Source organism: Onychostruthus taczanowskii, unplaced genomic scaffold (assembly GCF_017590055.1).
Source record: "Onychostruthus taczanowskii isolate IOZ18803 unplaced genomic scaffold, ASM1759005v1 scaffold15, whole genome shotgun sequence".
Lineage (NCBI taxonomy): Eukaryota > Metazoa > Chordata > Aves > Passeriformes > Passeridae > Onychostruthus > Onychostruthus taczanowskii.
This window is the reverse complement of record NW_024498685.1, coordinates 10,255,473-10,280,129: the sequence shown is the minus strand read 5'-3', so window position 1 is coordinate 10,280,129 and position 24,657 is coordinate 10,255,473. Positions and strand designations below refer to the sequence as shown.

Sequence of the window (24,657 nt, the reverse complement as noted above, 5' to 3'; positions counted from 1 at the left end):
TCCCTTTTCCTATCCATCTTCATTAATTTTTACTCTAGATGCAGTTGCACTTTCTCTTTAGTTTTCCTTATAAAGTCCAGGCTGTACTCCTTGAAACAGGGTAGTTTCTTTGTGGAGGTAATCCTTATCAATGTCACTGGGCAGAGGGAGGGAAAATAGTTACATATTTTGCAAGGGAGGGTCTGCCCTGCCTGGGTGTGGTGGGGGTATTAAAACCTGCTAGCTTTGAGGGGGATGTCACAGCTCCAGAGCTGGATTGAGTGACAGTGTACACTGGGTTCTCTTACCCAATGTGACTAAATGAGCCTGGCACAGTTAAAGAGGGTGAACTGAGGGGGTATTTGTACCACCTACCTTAGATTTGGTGAGTGCTCTAATGTAGCTGCTTTGAAGAAACCCCATCCCCACAACTGCTAGTGTTCCTTCATGAGGAATTCTCATTCCCATCCAGGAATACAGGCTTCTAAGTTTGGTCCTCTGAATCTCATCTAAGTTAGGTGTCTAAAGTAATCTGAGTTGGACACCATGAGACTGAGCTGTAGCCAGAATTCCAGCTGAGAAGTGTGAACTGGAAAGTCAAACTGGAGTTTTCTGGCTCCCACCAGTAGCTCAGGATGGTGTGTTGGCTGGAAGTTTCCAGCTTGTGACAACTTTATTCAGAGCAAGTTGGAAGGGCACATGGTGTATTGGATTATTTTCTTCACCAAACATCCATGACATCAGGGAACTGACTATCAATCAGACAGAAATTAAGAGGGGGAGGAAGTATAAACTCTGGTCTTGGCTTAGAATTTATACTTGTAGACACATTCAGTTGGGGAAGGGAGGAGGGGTTCTTGCCATAACAAAGGTGGTAAAGATGCCCTTTACTGGTTAGATTTTGTATGGCAATCTTGAAAGAAAGACACCATTGAAATCAGGAGGGGAAGCTCTGCTGAGTTGAAATTCAGTACAAATTGTGGCTCTCTCAAGCCTATTGAGGGATTTTGTCATCTCAGAAGAGACTCTCAGAGAGTGTATAATCTACATCTGCCTCCCACCTGGGGCATAAAACAAGTTACAGCCTTTTAGGATGCCAGTTAAAAATCCTTGGCAGCCACCTTGCCAACATCCACCAGAAAGCAGGTGTTTTTACAAGCACCATGGGGGCAGATGAAGCTTGTTTCTCTACAGCATTGAACATCCCATGGCCATTCATTCTTTTGTTTTCACCACCCACATTAACTTTGCTGTTTTGCAGAACAATGTGCTCAGTGAAGGCAGCAGAGAAACATGCACTGAGACACCAAGCTCTTAGTGACTTAAACTTATGGTCCTTGCACTATTCTTCCACTTGAACTCAGAGAATATCCAGGGATGTTGTCATAAATCACTGAAGTTAACAGGAGAACTTTAGGAAGGCCCAGGCTGGGTTAAATTCTGCTTCCACTGAAGTCATTAGCAGTGTTACCACTTCCTTCAGAGCAAGCAGAATTAGTAATTGTGAGTCCCAACAGGTAATCTTTAGCTATCATTTCATTTTTAAACTTTGCTGTTGGGATATTTTGCTTTTCTTGACAGGCCTTTTGGATCTGCCATGTGATCTGTGCACATTCAGATTTATTGTGTAAACACAGATGCAAACTGCACACAGGCATAATGTGTACATCTCCATGGAGAACATTATGGCTTTGGTAATTTCAAGTCATATCATAAAAAGCACGTTTCTCTATAAAAATATGCAGGGGCCACCCTACTTGCCAGCCTTCCATATAGATACTGTTATTAGGGTCTTGAGCTGAAAATGTGAGCAACTCCAAGGCACTGCCTGCCAGTACTTAGGACTAAGCTTGCTGAGGAAAAAAAAACCCAGCTGCCAAGCGAACCTAGCATTTAGAAAGCCAGAACTTTGCTCAATTACAGTTATTTAAATTATTAGCCTGCCAATTTGGGAAAATTAGTGTTAAGAACAAGGCAGCCTATTTTTATTTTCTTCCAAGCTAAAGCATTCTCCTGTGCATTCCCCTTGGTATAGAGCACGTTCCTGGGAAATGGGAAGCAGTGTTTTGATGCAGTAATTTTCATTGGCAGCCACTGTCCTTGGTGTCTCAGGGATTTGTACTCTGGGTTCTCTCTCTACACCTAAAAAGTGAGGTTTTGCACCGTGCTCCCTGCCTCCTACTTCGCTGTGCTCACAGGAGTCATCAGCCACCCTTTGGGCTGGTTTCTGCAGAATAGAGACCTTCTTTTTGGGTGTAGCCTGTATGAGAGGTGTGTGCATTCAGAGTTTCTTGCAGAGCAGAAAAATCCTGTTTTGGAAAGACTGGCCAGGGTAGAGGGACAAATTTATCAGGGGATAGCCTTTTTCTTTGTCCTCTCACATTTCCCAACATTGCACCCTTTCATTGCAATTCCCCTAAAAAGCATTATTTTGCCCTCAATTACAAGTTTGAATATCAAAATTTCCCATGAGACTTTTTAAGCAACTACAGAAACGTCAAATGAAAAGAAAAACAACCCTTTGTGTAGAGATAATAACGGGGTTAAAAAAAAAAAGAAAAAAAAGAGAGTGAGAGAAAGAGAAAGAAAGAGAAAAGAAAGAAGAAAACAAGTGTATTTCTCAGATTGGTTACCTTAAGAATAATTTCTAATGTAAAGATACTAGTGAAGACATAGTCTGCATTGCCTAGGATCTGAAAAATAAGCACAGTTGGGTTAGTGGTACTGAGCGTGACCCAGGAACAAACAGGCGTGTGTGTTAGCAACAGAGACTGGCAGGAAACTAGAAAGCTTGTGAACAAGTAATGGTAGAGAAGATGGGCACTTTACCTTCAGAGCAATTTCAATGGTGAAAATGACAGTAAAAACTATATCAAAATAAAAGAGAATCTGTAAAAACAAAAGGGGATAGGAGTGGGGAGGGTAGGTCAGTGACTGATCACTTGAGTGGGAAATCACAGTTAAAATCAAATACACGAGTTCTTTTCACAAGGGAATGAGGACAGCTCTATAGGGAATGGTTTTGGAACAACGTCCTGTTGAATGCAGTGAAGGTCCTGGCACAGAGGACAAGAAGCACATTACATGAAATCTTTCCTGAGTTACAATCCCATGAGCACTATAGAGGCAAAATAACTTTTTGGTTGCTGTAGGATTTTTTTTTTTTAATAATCTCATAAAGAACATTCAAGGGTTTTCCCAAATAGCATTCCAAACTGAGAATACAAAGAATGCCTGGTCTCTCAGTGGAAGCATGACAGACTCCTTCTTATTAACTTCCATTCAGTCTTGTCCTGTGCCTCTCTCAAAGGAAGGAAAGCAAACTGCAAAATCATACTCTAGCTATTTCTTTTATCTGTCCTGAATTGCTCTGGATTAGGATGAATAACAAAGACTCTGCCAATTGAACAGAATCCCAGCCCTTGTATTGCAACCATAATTTGGTCATTTGCTAAAGGTGCCTAACTTACATCTTGCATCTTTCTCTTTGCATCCTGAATAACCAGCCAGCTCAAATGCTCATCATTCCCAGGAACCTAGGCCTGGTGATGGAGAAACCCCTGACATGCACACAGACCACAAAAAGTGGGGTCACAGGAGGCAGTGAGAAGTCCAGAAGTGCAAAGGGGCTTTCAAAGTAGCAGCATCAAGGACAGGAATGTCCCTCACTGCCAATATGTTGGCATCCCACAGTAAATGGGAACTTTCTCACTGATTTATGGGACCAGGATTGAACTCTCTTTGTTTCCAATATATTTTAACATCCCAATCCACTTTAGTGCTATTTACACTACCAGTGTTGAATATCAGAAGTATCATGCCCATGGTTTACTGTGGTTTTACCATAATCACGTCTTAAACCAGAAGGCCAATATATGGAAGCTGCAGAAAACTGATAATTTGTGAAATTTAGACGTTTGCTACTAAAACACTAATAAACATAAACCAGGAAACTCCCTGCTGCCACCCCACAGGGGTTTATTGTGTCTCAGTGCCTGTATCTTCACTCAGATTTATAGGTGGCTAAATTCTTACAGCTTGCTATGCAGAGGGGCAGCTACTGCAAATTCCAGGGTTACTTCACATTGCACTATTTAAGCACAATCCAAATCTGGACTGAGTTGCAGACACTGCATGTCAAATGGGGGAATGTATCACTTACTGCTACTATATAACTCAAAATTCTTCAGGTCACTGCTCAGTTTTAAATCCCAAATTCTTCTCAAGGCTCTATCAATTTTTGCAGCTTAGAGAATTAAGAAAGGGCCACTTCAAAGGGACAGACCTTGATTTTAACCTATATTAATTTACATAGATTACAACTGGAAACATCCTTTTGCCTTGCTGCTTTGTAAGTCCTGACATCTAATTATTTTATCAATGGAATAATTTTATAATCAATGGTCCAGATTCATGGGTGCTTTGCATGGCTCCACCAACATAAAGAAGCTGCAAACTTGATTAAAGTGAATGATTAAGCTCTACCTGTTGCTGCTTTACCTCACCAGGGGTCTGCAAAGGATCTAGAACACACTGGTGAATGTGACCCCAAAGGTGCAGCCAGTCCCATTTATCAGCTGGCATATTTGTTATTATCTAAAGATGAACTTGCTCTAGAACAAATTAAAATGGATGAGCACCTTGCCAAGGTGCTATCAGGAGAACATGGTGAGCAGAGTCTTAGCACCTGCTTGGGCTTCGAGGGCTGTTTGGTCAGACTGGGCTGGCACTTCCAAGTGCTCTCTGCCTGAGCCCTGTGTGACACAAAAGGACACAGCCTGCCCCAGGAAAGAGCAGACCCAAGCCTTTCCATTAGCTCTTCCTGGACTCTCTGTCCCTGTCTTCCTGCTCTGGGATGGTCTGTGCCAGCAGCATCCCCAGCCTGCACAGGTCCTGGAGCACAGATGATGCTGATGCCACATTTGCAGCCCAAACATCTTGTCAGTGAGCCCTTGTATGATACATTTTAAACATCTGTACCTGCAAAAGTTAAACACACATTTTCATGCAACACCAGTGGCTTCACATACACAAAACAATGCTTTGCTGCAAACCTTCAGCTCTTTAATCCAGGACAACCAGCTCTGACTCTTTTTTCCCATCTCATTTAAATCTCTCTGCTACAGACTCTGTGACAGTTTCTGTGGCATGTCAGGAGCCCATCTGCCAGCTGACATGCTGCAGCACTAATATATATTGGCATTCAGTTATCCCTACATGGTGTGCACCCTCATTTGTGCACAAGTGGGTAATTGGTGGCACAGGTTGGATTATTTAGCATCCTCCTTCAGGACAAAATGCAAAGCCACTCTGAGATATGCTCAGGAATAGACTTCCATTAACACCTTCTCTGCATGCACATATGTGTTCAAATGCATGCTCAGGCCAGGATATTTCAGGGAGCATTAAATTAAGGTTGTATTATTAAACAAGAAAAAACCATCCCACTCTCCAATCCTAGCAAACTCCTCAGGCATCGAGGCACCAAAATGCCACTGCAGACACCAGAAATCAAAGGCCTTGCGTATGTCTGCTGACTCCTCACTTCTGCAATGACCCGTGACTAATGGAAACAAGCACTGGCAAAATTAAAGGAGCACTGAACATTTCAAAAGGCAAATAAGAATGGTCAGGAAGGAGGGTGAGAATGTATCCCTGTGCTGAATGCTTTCCTCTTCTCTCCCCAGGCAGGTAAGGAGAGGAGCACAGCATATTTTTTGAGGGTTATCTCAAATTTAATGATAGCTTTGCGGCTTGCATTCAAAAAGTCTGATTCTAACCATGATGACATCAATTTCCCCCAGAGTGACAGCATCACACTCAAGAATGTTACTCCTGATTTACACCAGTGTGAATAAAATGAAAATCAGGCCCTAGGCTTTTTAGTTTAGAAGACAGCATGTGGCAGCAGAACAAATTTTCAGGTTCCAAAGGGAACCTGCAAATCCCTCAAAATTGAATTATTTGTATCCCCAATCCGTGTTTTTACAGCTCATTTCTAGTGCTTTAATCCCAGGGAACAATAATTTTGCTTCAGCCTCCTGTTCTTCCTTTCTCTACACACTCTTCTAAAGTGAACTAGAGACCAGATTCTGCACTGACTCATGTTTCCTGCAAAACCTAATGATTTCACACACAGCCTTCAAAAGGCAGAAATCATGGAAGGCAGGCACTCCCAAGCCTCTGATGCAGCCTCTTCTGCCTTTCAAATCATGATCTGCTTGTACCACACTTGCAGTAGCCAGTGAGGGAAGGAGGATGTGCAGCATACTTGGTTCCTAAAGGAGAGGTGTCGCACGGGGTCCTCAGCTGCCAGTGAGATGCTGCTGAGCAAGATGAAAAATAGGATCAGGTTGGTGAAAATGTTATCATTAACGATTCGATGGCAGTGGACACGAAACCTGCAAGAGAGAGGAGAGGAGAGGCACAACTTTATCTCTCAAAGAATAGCAAGACCTGGGAAACATTTCCCCCCTCCTCCTCTGCCAGCAGGACTGGAGGATTGCCCTGCAGAGCATCTTCCCTCTTCCCCAGCACAGGGACAGCGTGTGCAGGGCAATGCTGGCTCTCCACACAGGACTCACACTCCATGTGTTTGAATGGAGAACAATCCCTCCCTCCTGACAGAGCTTTTTGTGATTTCCATGTGGTCTGAGACCTGCCAGCCCAGATTATATCCCTTGCTTTCATTTATGGAACCATTCCTGATTCATTCAGGAGGAAAGCAGCAGAAACAGGCTTTAGGGAGCCACTGTCTTTCTGAGCTGGGACTGAAGCATCACTTAACAGGAGCTGGGAGGGATCTACCTTGCTAACAGAGTACAGGCCTGGCCAGATGGATACAGGGCAGCAAATGACTTCTGAGAGACATCATGCCATGCAGGTTGTATGCTAAACATAGGCCCACTTGGTGCTTTAGTGGGAAACTAGAAGGTAAAGAAGGAGCAGTCTCCCATCAAACTTGCTTACTGGAGACCATGACACCACTTTCCATATGTTGGTAGCAGGATGTGAGGAGTTAAACCCCATAATAGCTGTGTGCATAATTCTACAGGCACTTCATTAATTTATTTAGCTCTGCTCTTGGCTGTTAGGGCTCCAAGTCCCTATTACAGCAATTTTACAGATGACTGCAGGGGTTAATTTAGTTCTACAAATGACAGGGTGTGGGTGGCAAAGCTAGCATTACAGTCCATGAGCCCCAGTCATCCTCAGTCCCTCCCTGTTACACATACCCAAGGAGGAGTGGCACAAGCTCTGCTGGGACAAAAATGGCTCTGGATTCAGTGGTGCAGGAACAGCCCTGCCTTCCTCTGGGGCTGTGTTTGAAGGCTGAGTCCTTAGGAGGGACACTGGAATACGTGGTGCTCCACAGACCATTGGGCAGTGAGCTCACTGCTGTACCCTTGCAAAGACAAACTCACCTGTCCTAACAGCCCTCCACCCACAGGTCCTGCACATCTCTTTTGGAATAGCAGGTGTGACAACATGAGGCTGCATTGCAGGAGCCCATGGGTGAAGTGTGAGAGAACTGTGCTCCCTAGGCTCCTCTCAGAGCTATGGACTCTCCTTCCCCTCTCATTTCTTCCTTCGTTCTTGATGTGCAGCAATGAGCAGAGACACATGAACTCCCTGCTGGGAGTGGATTTTGGGCAGCCCTTAGGACAGGAAACTGCTACCTCACACTTGATTGATTGCATGATGGCTCTCCTGCAGTTTGGACCTGAGTGTGTCAGGAAATTCCAATTACTGACTCGCCTCTGTGTCCCTTATTTCTGAAGCTTTCATGATTTGTGTCTTCAATCAGCCTTGCATGTGCAATGAACTCCCATTTTATATTTTCACTGCCCACAGATGTGGTTTCATAGGATTTCATGCCTTAAAGGAGAGGTGGGTCAAAGGACGCCTCAGGTGTGAACTGCTGAGAGGAAGCTCTGAACCTCATAACTTTTGGGGCCCAATATGAAAGGGGTACCAGCTCTTCACCTCCTTCTCCTGGCTAACCAATCTGTTAAGTACCTGTTGCTAGGACTGAAGATGAAAAAAGCACTGGCATCAGGCATGGGCACAGCCTTTTCCTTGAGGTGCAGCTCAGACATCGGGCGAGGTCGAGGGCCGACTGGCATCTCCGGTTCTTCCTCATCTTCCTCTGCTGCAAGAAGAATTTTTGTCTTTTATTGCAAAGCACAACCCATTCCAAAGTGCTGAGGCATTTGTCTCTGTCATAACTAGAGCTAAAAACCATTAAAATAGGATGCTGAAGCCTTGAGTTTCCTTGCCCTTCCTTCCTTTGAGGCGGTGCCCTTTACCCAGCGCTCACCCTGGCAGACATTGGTCTCGTCTCTCTGTAAAACCATTAGTGCTGGTAAACCTACAACATTCTCACAACACTCTCCTCAGATGCCTCACAGTTCCTTCTGCAAAAAACAAACAGAAGGTTTGTTTTCTAAGGTTTGTCTTCTAATGGCTCATTTGAATCTTCCTTGCTGAGGTCTAGATCCATTATTTGTTTCCTTATTTTCCATGGACACAGAAAATTAAAACTTGCCTTCCTCTTGCAGAAAGCTTTTGCTTGCTGGAGGACCACTGTTGTGCCTCTGGGAGAATATCTGGCTCCTAAAGCAAAACAGCAGCAGCCTTTCCTGAGGTGCTGTGTTCCCCAGGTCTCTGATCACTATTGCTACTTGCTTCCAGATTGTCTGCAGGATTAACCTGCAGTTGAGGTTTTACTGCTTCAGATGAAAGCTAGATTACTTCTTATATCTTGTGATATTATCTTCCTGTTAGATGTCCTTCATGGAGACTTTTCATTATACTTGGGCATTAATTTGCCATCAGTGTCAGATATGCACAAAGCACAGATTATTTACCACAGAGCAGCAATCTGGCCTGTCACTCCCCTCTCTGCATTTCTGCTGCTGACTATTCCCAAAAGTGGCACTTAGACCTCATCCTTACTGAAGGGCATATTTTTTTCTTTTGGCCATTCCTTCAGTTTATCACGATTGTTTTTCTTCTATTTGTGAGCATCTCCATGGAGCTGCTGCTGCATCTGGAGCTGTGTCTGGATGAGCACATGTATGCCCCAGAGCAAACAGTGAGCACATGCACATTGACTTACACTGATCAGAAATTCTTAAAATTGTCCCCTTTTATAATTTAGTGGGGGAGAAGGCCAGAAAGATGGGAATGAGGCTGAGACTCTTGAATCTCTGTCATCTCCAGGCAGATCAGTGAGCACCATCAAGATAGAAAATGCAGAGATGAAGGCTAAGTGGTACCTGAAAGAGAAGCTTTTGCCTTTGAGGATTTCTTCTACCTGCTGAAGGCAGATGTTGTTTTGTAAATAACATGATAGGATTTTGCTGTTTTAAAGATCTCAATCCTCTCACTTAATCAGCAAGACAGGAAAAAAAATCTTTAAGAAAGGAGCCTGACATGTTAGATACAACTGATTCATCTTCCAGGCACTGCAAAGGAGCATACTCTAATTAAAAGGTTCATCTTGAGTCCATAAAGGGAGATAAGCTCCAGGAATGGTGTTCCTTTAGGGTGAGATACTGTACTTGATCTGGTTACAGGACACATCAGAAAGAACAGATGAATCAGCACAGATCCTGATCTAGATATCAGAGAGAGGAGAAAAGTGCCCTTTTTGAAGGCATGCCATTATTACATGTAAATAGGATTCTTTCTTTATACTTCCAGTTCCAAGAGTTCAGCTCAAATTTGCTTGATAGATCTTTGCATAAATGTTTGAGCTGGTACATAGAGTTTGTGCTTTTTAAGTCAGTCTATTTTTTAACAGCTCCATTTTATGTGTAATATACTTCATAATACTCTTTCTACAGGCTTTATTAGTTAAAGAAGCATCTTTCAGAAGTACTTTTTTACAGAGGACTTGTAAAATAGGTGTTAAGGTTAATGTGCAGGTTTATGTAATATAACCATACTTTGCACGTGTACCTTTTATCTACAGGTTTCAGAGGAGGCTGACAAAGAGTGAGGTAAGCAAATTCTTCTTGAACAGGCCAGAAAACCAATGCCTGGGATCATGTGGGATATTTGAAACTCATACTTAAGAAGAGTATTCTGGGTCCCTGCTCTGTGCCTTCAATGTGAGATCATTCTTATTTTATTACTCAGAGGAATGCTTAAAATACACTTTTAAATGGGCATGGAGCATTGCCTGTGGAAAATAGACCCTCAGCAGAAGGATCAGCCCCATGAAGACCATAAAGAACATTGTTCCTCTCCTCTTTTTCTCGTGGCTGCCATACAGCAAGAAATATAGATTAATGACTCTGGGAACCAAATACTTTCAGATTGAAAAACACATTCAGTTCCTCAGCCATAGATAAAGAGCAATGTTCTACTTTTCACTTGGAGGCTAGGGCACAGAAGAAAGGAAACGTTGAGGGCCAAATTCACAAAGAATAATGTGATTATGCCTCATCCCAGGTCACTGCCCATGCTATCTACCTCCATATAGAAGCAGCACAGCTGCTCACATTTGTAGAAGCAAATGTTCTTTGGCTGTGGAGACAAGAACAAACAGGCTACAGTGCAGCATCAGTGAGAAATTCGATGATGTGGAGTTTTTTTTTTTTACTGTACAAAGACCAGAACTCTCGTATAAGGACATTATTTTGCTTCAAGCTCCCATGAATCATCCCAAGCTTTTACCTTCATCTGACGTTCCGAATTCTTTGTCTATTTCTGTACTAGACTGCAAGGCTAGCTCCCTGTCTTCCTGCAATAAACATATCATCATAATAATCCTTCTAGTGTACACAAATCTCTGGGAGAACTAGTCTCCAAAAAAGAGACCAGGTGACCTGAGGAGTTGCACCCATTCTGGGGCTGAGGAGCAGCAATGTGCAGCAAGCAGAGTCAGGAGAGGCTATTGAGAAAACTGGTTTAAGGACCAGAAACAAATCAGAGAATGAGCAAGGTAGGTTAGGAAAGGACCTATGTTGTTAGGAAAAACAAATGAAGTGAACAGTTCAAATGGTTTCTGAACACTGAATCTTCAGTCTTCACAAAGAAGTGATAAATAATTCAGGGAACAGGCCTGGTTAGAAATGGCATTGAGGCCATACAATGGCAAGTGAGCAAGATGGTGTCCCTTTGCATTTCTAATAGGAGACAGGAGAAGACCTGATAATCCGTTTTAGATTTTTAGTTGTGTCGAAAGGTATGTTAAGACAGGGATTGGCACCCTGAGGCAGGCATTAAAAGTGTTTTCACTTGATTTTCTGCACTCTAATTCTATGCATGGCAAAAAAACCCAAAAAAGTAGATGTGGTGTTTTGCTCTATTTTTCATTCATAAGCTACTCTTTCTAAGCTGTCTAGAGAAAGTAAATAAATCCCAATTCTATTAGCAGTAGACTTAAAATTGACATTCAGATGACTTATTTCACTTGAAAAAAAATGTAATTTTCTGCAAATCCAAACCAGCTGAGAATCAGAAACAAAACTGTATCAAGCTATTTTAATTTGTACTTCTTACTAAAGACTCCCACAAACCCTGTAGCAGCTAGGGATGTGTCAAATAAGTGCCTGGGCCTACAGAGGTGATGGAAAGATGAAATCCAGAGTGACCTGCCTCAGGCAGTGTTAAAATAGTATTGCACAAAGTTAGAACCACAGTCTACTCCTGATAAATTTGCTATAAATATGGAAGAATACAAGTACAGCATATGTGAGGACTTCTTGTTCTGAATATCAAATGCAATGAACAGCTTTCCATTTTGCTTGTCTGAAGCTCTTGTCCATTTACTCAAAATGAACTCTTGTGTTCTTTTTTACCCTATCAAATCAACTTATTATCAGACATTTATTTATTAGGAATCATGGAATAGAAGAGAAAGTGTTCTATAGCCTATTATAGCCTGTTACATAATCACAGAAACACAGAAGAGGAGAGCAGGGAAGGATCACAAAACGCCCTCTGGTTCATGCCTCTGCCAAGCCAGGTTCAATTAATTATTACATCTAAGCCTTTTCTGGGAGACATTTTTCTGACCTGTCCTTAACAACATTCAGTGGTGCTGGGCTTCCACAACCATCTCTGTGAACTTTTACAGACTCACCATTAGAAAATTCTCTCTGCTGTGAATCCTATTAAATCTGTTGCTTCATAATGGACATAATTCTCCTCCTATCTTTAGAAGTTTTTTATGAATTTGAAGATGTTTCCCCTGCTTTTCCTAAGTCAAATGAGCAAATTTTATCCAATCTTAGTTCTTGCTACCTACTAGCATTGTTTTCACCATTCTCTTCTATATTCCTTCTAATTCAGCCTCACTTCTCTTAACCAGAACACCCAAAAAGAGACATGATATTCCAGATTCCAGAGATCTTGTCAATGGTGAGCACAATAAAACAATTGCTTTGCTCTGATTAGCTTCCATTGACCAGTGAAAACAAACCTATAACTGGACAAAAGGCTCTTTCTTTCTCTGTGTTATAAATCTCACTACTTGCATTTCAAAGACAGCAAACTGTTGCTGACATCTGTTGAGCTTTGGTCATAAGATTCAGATCCTTTTCTCAAGGACTGTTACCTAACTAGCTGTCACCTAATATCCTTTATTTGTGAATTGTTTATTCCTGTCTATGCGTAGAGCCTGGCACTTTCAATTTTATTTAGACCATTTATCCAGGACCTCAGAAGCTCTTTGAATTCTAATGCTGCCCTCCAGCATGCTTCTTGTCCTTCCTAGCTTCATGTCATCTACAAATGCAATAAGCATATTGCCTCTTCCATCATTCAGGTCATTAACAATGAACTGAGCTGAACTCCAGACAGGCTTTTGGGTTGTACAAACTCACTTGGGCTATCACTGCCCTCCCCATAAAGGGTCTGATCATTTCTTTCACCATCATCTAGACCATATTTTCCTTGTCAGCTTATGAGAACTGGTTAGAAGCCTTAGCAAAGTTAAAGAATATGACATCTAGTTATTTTCTCCCGTCTACAAGTGTTTTCAGCCCCTTTCAGAAGAGAATAAGGGTGGTTTGATGTGATTTGCTCTTGGCAAATCTGTGTTGGCTGCTGATCATCTCCTTATCTTGTGGTCATATAGTTTAATCCTTTGTTCCAGCACTTTTCCAAGAATGGAAGTTGAACTGACTAGCTCCAATCCCTCCCCCCATTTGGGGTCTCTTGAACACTTCTTCAAGTTCTGAGATTTCTTCAACCAATCTTTCAAGTATATGAGAATGAAGTTAATTAGGCCCACCTGGCTTGAAAACCAGCCTAACTAATGCTACAGCTTGTTTCTTGCACCTCTAGGCTGAGATCTTATGCCTTTAGAGTTATGCTGTGTCACACTGTCCTTTCTAATTAGAAAACAGTGCAAAAAAAGGCATTCAGCACTTTTCCTTTCATGACTTTCTGTTGTGAGACTCCCCTGACCACTGAGTACTGATAAAGCACACTGAAAACAGTGTCATATATACATTTTCAAACAGGTTTTTATATGATTTGATTCTCTGTAAAGCTCTGTATTTTGCAATAAAGAGCTTTAAAGGGAACCAAATCAAATCAGACTGATCAGTATAGGGACTTCAAAGGGCCAAGTGCACACCTGTGCAAACACATGCAAGAACACCATCCTGTCCCATCATGAAAGCATTTCCAGCAGAGCTGCTGCCACAATTTGGCTTTGTGTGCATTAGCACCTGGAGCTTTGTTGAGTGAGTGATACAAGGAAGGAGATGTGTACCTGGTGCTTCTGTTGTGGGATAAGGGCTCTTTTCTTCATTTTCATTGGGCTGATAATCATCCACGTTGATCTGAGAGAAATGGAAGGAGAAGCATCAAAGCCTTTATCAGACAAGGCAGACAGTTTTCATTCCCTTAGAAACCCAAGCTGTTCATGCCATCTCTGCACAGAGAGTGCTGGCTGCCAGCAGACCTTACCTTGGTAGCAGGTGGGGACTCTCCATCAGCAGTGATCGATTTCAGCTCAATTTTCTCCTCCTTTGTCTCTTCCTCCACAGCTGTTTTTTCCATCTCCTGTTTCTTTTCGGGACTAGCAGTTCTAGCAATTTTACAAGATAAAAAACAAAGAGTTACAAAGGTGGAAAGCTGCTTCCCTTTCAGGAACTTCATGTAGTACAGCACACACCATGAGAACAATCAGCTGGCTGGTATCTCCATTCTGAGTTCAGCTTCCATAACAGTGGCTCCACCTTGTCCTCATCTGCAGGCAGAGGCAGAGGCTCTGATCTATTTTTATATATAGTGTCCCTTATTTTGTAGCTTTCTTGTTGGCATGTGTTTGTGTGTATGTTGTGAAAATGCATATTTTCGGTTCTGTCAGCTGAGATCCCTTTGTTCACCCAAAGTCATAGGCCATTTTCAACCCATATCTTGTGAGCTCCCAACTGGATTGTCTACAAAAGTTTTGCCCCTCACTGCACCCCTAGAGTGAGGGAAATCTGCTGAGCTGCATGCAGGATGAAGCAGAAAGGGCTGCACAGGAGATCCCCTCCAAGCAGCCTGGAAGACAGTGAACAGGAATAACCAGTAAGGAGAGGCTTCCCTGCTGTTGGCAGCTGGGAATGACAGAGAAGCTCCTCATCCAGCTTGTGCCCCTTAAGTGTCTGCAGAAACACGAAAAGAACTGGCAAGGGAAGAACAGCATGTGGCATCAAAAGAAAAAGAAGCTGCTAAATCTCATCGTGGGAATGGCAGAAAATACGCCTCGTGGCCCAAAGCAATCAGAAGATAGTAGGGAGATTCAAATGGGATTGACACCATTTCACACTCATTCTGTGCTGATGCTCTGAAAGCTCATCAGTAACCCAGACTTCCTTTCCCCTACTCACACCACTGCAACTGGGGGGGGGGACTCCTAGCTCACACTTTCTTGTTGGAGTTCCTTTACATAAAAATTTATATATGCATAACTCCAAATATAATTACATTAATCACACAAATAATCTATACAGATATAGAAATTATATATATTGCATATACACAAATGTATGTATAGGCATCATATTCATATATATCCATGCTGTGTGTAATTACAGGAACGTGTGCAGACAGGTGTATGCAAATGGATTTACCTAGCTAGCTTTTTCCTTTCTTTTTCCTCTTCCTCCTCTTTCTGTGCAGATGTTAAACTCTCAGCATCAGCAAGGTTGTCCACAGCAATGGCCAAAAATACATTCAGCAGGATATCTGTTTGTGTGCTACTTAAAGAAAACAGGCTTTGAAAACTGCAGAAAAAGATTATACCAAAGGTTCCTTAATTGAAAATTTTTAGCAACCTGTCATCAGATCTCTTGGATTTTCCAAACTTCCTTTTCACACAACTGCATATCCATCATGCACAAACCTACACCTTCCTTCCACACAGATAACACACTTCGTGGGTTTTCAAAATTTCACAACAGAATGGCTGATGTAAAACAGCAGATTTACAGATTTACATTTTAGTTTCCAGTTTCCCAAGAGTGTGTCCCTTTGTGCAGAGGATCCCACTGAACATAAGAGGAGTATGGAATGCTTGGCATCTTTTGACAGTTTAGGTTGCACGAGTGGATTTTATGGACAGCAAGCATAGTATTGTGGTGAGCATTTCTGGGGTTAATTTAGTCTGGACAGTGAAGAGTTGAGCTGACAACTCTGCCATCTCCTAGCAAAGAGTCCATGCATGGTCAGTCATGCCCATGTAGCTGAAGGGCAATGAATCACAGCTGTTTTCTTGTCTTACCAGTCAGTGTTCTGATCTTGTGTTACAAATCTGACCAGAAGGTTGTTTTATACATTTCTTGAGAGTAGATCTTATTATACTGTGATAACTTTTAAGCAAACCCTGGTTCAAGGGTTTGATGTCTGGAAATACAGACATCCCCCCCTCCCCTGGGCTCCAAGGTCTAAAGGCTCCAAAGTCAGGCAGCATTGTAGAGTTGGCTCACATTTTCACAAGGAGATCCAAGTTGTAGCTTTTTTTTTAAACTGTCAGCCAGATTGCCTACCTTGACCTTCAGATAAGTGGAATTGCACCACCTCACTTTGAAGTGAGGGCATGCAGGTCAACCAAAATGTCAAATAACAGGGTTTGAGAGATCTGAATTATGGGCACAGACCAGAAGAGCTGGGCTGAGTCTATAAGGTGGCTTTATAGAAGCATCAGGATAAAAGGAAATGTCACCTCTGACACAGGAGGGCCATTTATTAGGGAAGCAGAAACTAAACATGGACAAATTTGGAGGAAACTGAGATAGGTAACAGAATGGCAGCTCTATGTTATATGCAAATTCCTATGAAGAGACACAGCACAATCCTGCAATGTGCTTTGTGCCTCCTGGGGTGAGTACAGTGCCCTCACTTCACCTTAAAGCCAGACAGAGCTGAAGTTATTCAAGACCAGCACAGGCTGGAAGATAACAGAGCACAACATTTTCTGTTTGAAGAACACACAGATTGCCGGGACTGAAATGGAACACAGGTCCTGTTAGTTTATACATGAATTAATACATGATCTCACATAAATCAATTATGTCAAACATATGCTACTCCTACTACAGCATTTGTATATAGCATATTGCAGATTATACATATTTTTATTCCACATAAGGCTTGGATGGAAGCACATGGAATATATTACTAAAAAAGTCATTAAAGTAAAAAAATGCAGGAAGTAAAGTAGGAACACCTAGAGATTAGTTTGTGGAGATGGCAGGAAAGAAAAACCTATGAGAAAATGAAGGAGAATGAAAAATAAAACAACTAAACTTGTAAAGGTACTAAATAAAAGCTAGCATGTGGAACTGGCATTTAGCTGGCTCTTACGACTGTTTATATGCCTTAGCACCAGCTAAAACAAAATGAACTTTTTAAACTTTTGGCAGTGTAATGCTAAAATTCAGACCTAGGGAAAAGGCAAAAAACCTGAGGCATGAAATTCACTATTTTCTGACATAACAAAGTAAATAGTGGTTTTAATTCATCCCCTCTTGCAGAAAAGAGTAGCATCAAAGGATACAGTTTCCACAGATGAAGAGGATGATGAAGTAAATACAGACCAACATTCCTGGAAAAGAGGGGCCGCCATAAGCCATGATCCCATCATACATCACCGAATTCCAGTCCTCCCCAGTCAGGATCTAAATGACACATTCCCACCAATAAGGGATACAGTGTTAGACCACACAGAGAATTTGAAAACCCCATTAACACAAAGATACCCACTGTCCTAGAGAACACCCCCTCCCCCCAGCATGGAGCTGATCGAGACTCTGGCATTGTCCATCTAGAGCATGGAAAAAACCCAAAAAACAAACCACAGAACAAAGAAAATGCAAAGAAGGCCCGTGCTCAAAGTGTGAAAAAGCCCCAAACAGTGTCTTCTTGAAGGTGATGGCTGAAGGCAATGGCTCTCCTAGACAAATCCATTCAAGTCTCCCCATGGTTCCAAGCATTTCCCTCCCATGCCTGTTGTTTCAGACAGGCTGCATAGCCTGTGGCACTGTCCTCAGCACAGCCCTCCAGGCCATTTCCCTTCTCACATCTCAGTGAAATCATGATCCTGGTGCTCTTGGTGGGTCACTCCCAAAGCTGCAGAGGGCTTAAAGGCCATGGGATTACTTCTGTGAGCAGAGTTTGTTCCCCAGAGCAGGGAGGGAAGCAGCAGGGTTGGGCTTTGGCAGCAGTACTGCCCTGAGACGTGGCAATGACTATTCGTTGCAACACACAGGTTTTTTGGTTCCTACTTTGGGAGGGAACACCCCGTGCTGGCAGCAGAACCAGGTGCCCTGCCCCTAGAGCTGTCAGGTCCAGCCCCACCTTGGGGACTGTCAGGCTGCAGGACCTGTCTTGCCCCATGAAAACCCAACGTGTTGACCCCACTCCTGCCCTTACCTGAAACACAGTCAGGAGGGACTGAGGGAAGTTGTCAAATGTACTCCTCCTGGTCTGCATCTCATCAAAGTTAAACTTGCCCCCAAAGAGCTGCATGCCCAGGAGTGAGAAGATGATGATGAAGAGGAAGAGAAGCAGCAACAGGGAGGCAATGGAGCGGACTGAATTCAGGAGTGAAGCCACAAGATTACTCAGGGAGTTCCAATATCTGGGAGAGAAAATAGAAGCAGTTAAAATTCCTTCAGTTTGAGACAGGTGCTCATGGACTGCACAGGATATTGGTTCAGGCTGCCTTCTGTGTAAAGCAGGCATTTCCAAACACCCTGTTAAGCAGTGAATCATTGATGTGCCTTCCTCAGATAACGAGACCTACTGCAGCTAATGAGTAATTTTACTACCACACGTGTACATACACAATTTCCTCCACCCCCCACTCCACACACACACCCAGAAGATTATTACAGCACTCTCCATCTAAGGCTCTGCACATCTTCTATCAATATACAGTGATTAGTTCTTGCTGCTTCAGTGAGTTACATTCTAACCAACCTCATTACAACACTCACAGATGTGGCAGCCAGAATACCTCACTCCAGAGAATGGCCTGTAATAACTAGAAGGAACAGATGGGGAAACTGTTTAGATGTACATACAAACTTCCCCAAAATGTGGAGTGTGTGAGTGTGTGCTTGGGCTCACTCACAGAGAGGTTGCTGAGCTCTCTGGGACTGAGAGGAATGAGAAAGATATCAATGGACCCTAAAGCAAACTCCAGATCTACATTCATTTGGAAAAGCATAACATCACTTGGTTTTCTGACTTATTTTTACTCCTTCAAACAGGCTGCAGAACATTTCCAAATGGCTTCATTCAAGAGACAGGTTAAGAGCTTTACTCCCAGTGTATTCAGGCTTGTGCCCAGTTCAGACTCATATATGATGCAGGGAGAGGATCTTCTTGCCCTGTGGTTCCACTTTAGGGTTCAGAGCATGCCAGCAGCATGTAAGTTTGCATTCTTTGTCAGCCTGCAGAGTAGTCACAAGCTGGAAAGAGGCTTTAGAAAAAAATTCTAAAGAATTCACCACATCACCCATGAAGAAATTTCCACTTTGTTCTTGCATCTGCTCAGTCACTCCTAATCTACTGCTTAGCTGGTCATGAGCTCTTCTCTTTTGTGCTTTGAGGCTGGCAGAGCATTCAGCCTGGGCTGAAGATTAGCTGTCATCCTCCAATCACCTCATTTTGATGCACATTATTAGCAAAGCTTCAACATCTTTCACAGGTTATCAAGCCAGCAATGTTTGCTTGGGCTCTTCCTTCTACCTGGGCTGCCACCATGCCTTGAGAGTCCACCAAGGCCCTCTAATCCCTTCTCCCAAGGGAGACAAAAAGTTCCAGGTAAAAAGGATGGCAGACTGGTGCTCTGGCTCTTCTGTGGAAACCTTATCCTTCAACTCTTTTTTTTTTTTTTTTTTAGTATCCTCATTAGAGACAAGGGTTCTTAAAATCCTGGTTAAATTAATATTTTTAAAATATGGATCTAAAAAGAATACTTTTCTTGTCCTGTGGAAGGCAGGACTGCCTGAGCAGCCCAATCACTTCAGGAGGATTAGCAATCTGATCTGCAGAGGGACATCACCATGTCCTCTCAAGTTCAGCAGCAGGTTCATCTCCAAGGACTGAGCTTCAAAGAGAGCTGTGATGCTTTCCCTCCAGCCCAGCTTCAGCACTTCAGAGAAAACTAGGATGCTTTAAAGTTTAACTGCAATTAAAGAGATGAGCAATGAAAAACTACAGAGCAAAGGTAAGGGCATGGAAGCTGTGGGCTCAGTGCCACCAAATATCCACACGGAATGTGCAATGTAACAGCTCCCTGTGCTTGCAGTTATGCTCACAGCTCACATACTTTCACACTTTGGAAAGAAGGGAAAGTGACACAGGAGAAGGGAAAAATTCATTCTGATGAAAGTCAAATGAATTCAGCATCCTTAAAGCAGAGGTTGATGGGCTCCAGAATATCTCCAAGTCCCTCAATGTCAGCCAGGACACACATTTTCTAGGTCTTTCTAGCAGTGCCCTTAAGAAGCAGTAATCTGAACAGTCCCAGTGACTCAGTTTAAGCTTAAAGGCTATCTCAGCTATCTCAGCTCACAACAGTGCAGACTTCTATCAGCTCTGCGTTTCTTACAAATGGCTCAATCAATACCTGGCATTCAGATTCTTATATAAGCATCAAGCTTCAAGCAATTAACTGAGATGGCCTGGTGGTAAGATTAGTGCTGTTTTATCTGAGTACTGGTGCTAGCTAGAAATACAGTACCACTAGAGAAGTAAATAAATTAAGCAGGGGAAAAAAAAGGGGGGGAAAGGAGAGGATAAGAAATGCTTGACAGATTAGGATATGAAAATAACAATAGTCTTATCTCAGGGTCCTAGAAGCCTGACCTGAGGTTACCATCTGTCCCATTTGGTGGTTGCAGAACTAACATGAACTCCCTCAAAGTGAGATCTGGGATTACTCAGTGCAGCACAGGGGTTTCATGTCAGCAATGGCTGAAGCCCAGACAAAGAAGGGTCTCACTACTTCATCCTCTCTGGTTATCACTTTACTACAAAGGAAAATCAGCACTGGATGCTGGAGGGAATAGGAGGGTTTGGACCAGGCAGGTTTTAGTGGGAAGTGTGAGAGAAAGCAGTGCTACTGCCTCAGATTTATGGGGAAAGGGATGTGCCTCTGAACAGCCCCCACTGCAGATCCTGGGTCCATGAGGGTGCCAGGGAACGAGGATTGCAAAGCCCCAGGTGAGCAGGGCCTGACTGTGATCCTGTTCAACGTGGAGGAATGATGCAGAGAAGTCAAGTGGTTTGTTCAACACCTCACACAACAATCAATTGCAGAACTGGATTAGAACTTAACCTGTTCTGCTCTCTTCCCTGCCCTCTCTCTCTATTGACTTCCCCTATAGCTTTATGATCCCATCTGTGGCAATCACAGATGCAGGGTTTAAAACAGCAGTAACAGCTGGCAGACTCATTATTGGAAAGCTTCCCACCCTGTTCATCCAGCATAAAACCACTTTGACAGTGATTTTTGACAGAAAGTACAAAAAACAGGGCACTCCATCTCTCCCCCTGCAAATAACAGTGAATTACCTAGTGGCAGGATTAGGTATAAAACATCAAATTTCTGTATGCTGTCACAAATTATGTAATTTACATTTTGAATACAAAGGACTATAATACATATAAAGCACTAAAGGATTATTCATAATGAGAAAATAATCTGTCTTCTCCTAGCAAAGTGAGATGTTCTGCACAGCACTTTAAAAATTAGGGAGAATAAAACAGATTATATTGTCCGCTTGTCTACTGTATTTATAATTTTGGAAGAAATGTTTGGTCTTGAAATTCTAAATGGCGTTTCTAAAATCATTGTTCATCAGGTGGTATCTTCATTTACTTATATTCTATTATGGAGCTATATTTGTGTTTCTTGTAGAATTGTATCCCCTTGATGACCCAGAATTTGTTTGTGCATGGTGTTTACCATGGAAAATCTATGCAGATATATAAAGAATATTCTACCTTCTGATATATTCTCACCAGAGTAATTTTTTCTGCTTTGTACCTTTTTTATATCCTAGATTACCACTATTCTCACTATATCCCCATATGCTTGTGAATGTATGTTTGATATAAAACAAATACTTCTATAATTATTGCTTGATACAAAACAATAATAATTCTATATAATTGTTTGACATAAAACAAATAATTCTATCATTCCTCCTGCCCCTTCCAGCTTTCCAGTGTTGTATCTTTCTGAATTTTCATTGCACTCAGGTGGGGTATTCCACCAGTGCTTATAATGTCATTAATAAATCCTCATTGTATTTAGAGCTGAGTGAACAATAGAAAAATGTGTAATTTTCTAGAGAAGGTAAAAGTTTGGCATTAATGCCAAAGTATTCTATCCTGCAGTAAGGACAATAGTGAACAACAGAAAAATGTGTCATTTACTAGAGAAGGTAAAAGTTTGGATTTAATGCCAAAGTATTCTGTCCTGCAGTAAGGCGTGAGCCAAAAATACTGCTTTGGAGGCTCGTGTTAGGGCCTTCCACATGAGGGTGAACTTCACCCACAGAGTGAAGAATTATGAAGAAAATTATGAATAATTACAAAACATATAAATTTGAAGCTACTGCAGCCTACTTGTCAATCTTGTAGGAACAGGAAAGAAAGAAAGAAAAATCTGATTAATACATTATGCATCATGAGTTCTTCCTTAGCTCTGTCTTTACACACAGACCCATGCACAAATTGCAGGAGACATATTCCAGGTAACACTTTTTCCAGGCAAAATTGTATTTTAATTGTGCTGCAGAGTGAAGGTAAATGTAACCAGTCCTACTGCTGATTGGTTCCAACATCACATTTCTACCAGAAGTTTTAGGAATATATGAGTACTCCACCAGCTCAGGCTTTCTAAAGTTTTAATGATATTCTCTCAGTGTTTGCCTTTCTATTAGAAAATTCTCTTAGCTAGCTTATATATTTCATGTAGGAGTGGAGACATGTCTTGAAAAAACAATGATCTCTCCAGGATGCTATGTTGGAGCTCATGCTTTTATAGCTATTGGTATGCTGCCCTGGGTGTATCTGATTACCCAGTGCCTGAAACAGCTACTGCTTTCCTCAGAAACCAGGCCTGGGACTTGGTAATGGATACATCCAGGAAAAACAATACCCAGACCAGAGATCCCCACTATTTCTGACAGAGCAAAGATGCCTTTCTTGCTGGAAACTCTTGTTTCCCCTCTCTGGGAGGGAATGTTCCCCTCTGGAAGGTTTTCCCCTCTTCTATGATCACACATCCAAACAGACCATGATTCCCCCCACTTTTGGAACAGTTGTAGGCTTGCTTTGGCCTCTCTCTCTGAGTCTGTGAACCAATTTTCTGTCTCTGTCATCTGACCCTGAGATCCATCCATCCTGCCAGAGATCTGAGGCTCAGAAGCTTTAAGGGCAAATCTTGTACGATGCACAAGTCCAAGTCTGTTGTTTTTTTTCTGCCTCTCAGCTCAGCCATCTTGACTATCTTCCAGTTTTGGACTTGTTTTTCTCATGTGCTGTGTTTTCTATCTCAAATTTGTTAGAAATTTCCTCTGGTGGGGAGGGGGGAGTGTTACAGGAATTGTAGGGACATTTTCTGAGCAGGCAGAAAAAGAACTCTTTCACCACCTCAGTGAAGGTCTGGCTGGTGCCCACATGGGAAAAGGCAGACCTTGTGCTCCTTGGTGCAAGAGCTTGGATAGATTTGTTGCAAGAGCTCTGGGTAAGTTTGGAGCTGATCTCTCCTACAAATTCCCATCAAGCTGAAAAATCCCTGCCAAACCAAGCTGGTATTTTGGAGGTACCTGTCTCAGCAAGCATTGACTGTTTAATAGCTATCGCCTTTATGCAGAAGGAGAAGAGAAAGAATGAAAAGGGAAAAGAGGAGATATTTGAAGCTGGAAAAAGTCTGGTTTCTTCATAAAGGTGCTGCTTTGTGATAGACTCCTTGGAAGGGGAATAGCTGGCAACATCCTTTGCCTATAGCTGCTGGTATTGACACGGTCTGCCACTCGGGTCACTGCTGAGTCTGCTGGAGCTGGCATGGGCTCCTCAGTTGAATGCTGTTTTGGCTGAAAGCCTTCCAGGCTCCTCTCTGTCATCAAAAAGCGTCAGAGGAGGTCACAAGGCTATCTGCTGTTTTGGTTTTCTTGGTCTTTTGCAGAGAACTGTGAGAGCCTGAGCTCAGTTCATATTATTCCAGATTTCAGTTTAACACTTTACGTGGTGTCAGGTGTCTCCAGCTGCCTGTGCCAGACTCCTCACCCCTCATGTTGGGGATAGATGTCCAGTCTGTACAGCCCTCCCCACCCTGTTACAGACTCCAGAAGATGAGGACTGTTAATCTAGCATTGTAGCACTCTCACTACCTAATTAGTGGCAGAAAAAGTGGAAGTAAACAGGGATGTGAGTGACTTGTAGCCATACATGTTGTGCATCGAGCAGCAGCCCTCCTTCAGCCCCAAAGAAACAATAAAATACCTTGTAATTTTAAATATTCTTAGGAGTCTCACACATCTCAGGACCGAAATGCCCAGGGGTGACATGATCTTTGTCTCCACCAGGATGGTTTCCAGGATGCCTCCACACACAATGAAACAGTCAAAGCGGTTGAAGAGGGACACAAAGTAGGCCTGGAGACCAAGGCTGTACATCTTCAGCAGCATCTCTGCCGTGAAAAGAGCTAGCAGCACCTTATTGGCAGTGTCTCATGAAAAGCAAAAAGAAACAGATTAAGGAAACTTAGTCAAAAGATCATCACAACTAATTGCCCCTTGCTTCTAAGGAAGCTTTTTAAGGATCAGCCTTAAAAGTTAACTTCGTATAGCTTGGGTCAAAGAATGAACTCGAAAAGCGTGGGCACCTCATTCACAGAAATGTTTTAGCAAGAGGGTTACAGCAATTCTCATGTACTGCACATACAGCTGCAATGTATTACACAACCTGCAGTGGCAGGGACACGCCTTCCCTGCACAACCTGCCTTCACACCCGTCATCTGCAGAGGAGAGTGGGAATAGAAGAGCTGCTGTGCTACCTACTGTTGCTTAATTAAGCCTTTTCAGCTGCTCTCACCTCCAGAGAGAATTCAGTTGTTCTGCAGACAGAAGAACTTTACAAATCACTCTTCATCACCTCCCTAATAATTAGAATTTATCATAAATGCCATTTCAGGGTAAACC

General features: G+C 42.6%; 1 protein-coding gene across 6 annotated transcripts in view; it reads right to left on the bottom strand.

Moving 5' to 3' along the window:
• CACNA1C (calcium voltage-gated channel subunit alpha1 C) overlaps positions 1-24,657 on the bottom strand; it is a 454,995-nt gene that overhangs the window by 78,095 nt on the left and 352,243 nt on the right. For all 6 annotated transcript variants that reach the window (XM_041398795.1, XM_041398796.1, XM_041398797.1 and 3 more), the window contains 8 exons: positions 17,866-18,073; positions 16,991-17,111; positions 15,066-15,180; positions 13,912-14,032; positions 13,715-13,784; positions 7,999-8,131; positions 6,251-6,380; positions 2,809-2,868 (listed from right to left, as the gene is read on the bottom strand). In XM_041398795.1, coding sequence (XP_041254729.1) covers positions 2,809-2,868; positions 6,251-6,380; positions 7,999-8,131; positions 13,715-13,784; positions 13,912-14,032; positions 15,066-15,180; positions 16,991-17,111; positions 17,866-18,073 — 958 coding nt within the window. The remainder of the gene's footprint in view (positions 1-2,808; positions 2,869-6,250; positions 6,381-7,998; positions 8,132-13,714; positions 13,785-13,911; positions 14,033-15,065; positions 15,181-16,990; positions 17,112-17,865; positions 18,074-24,657) is intronic.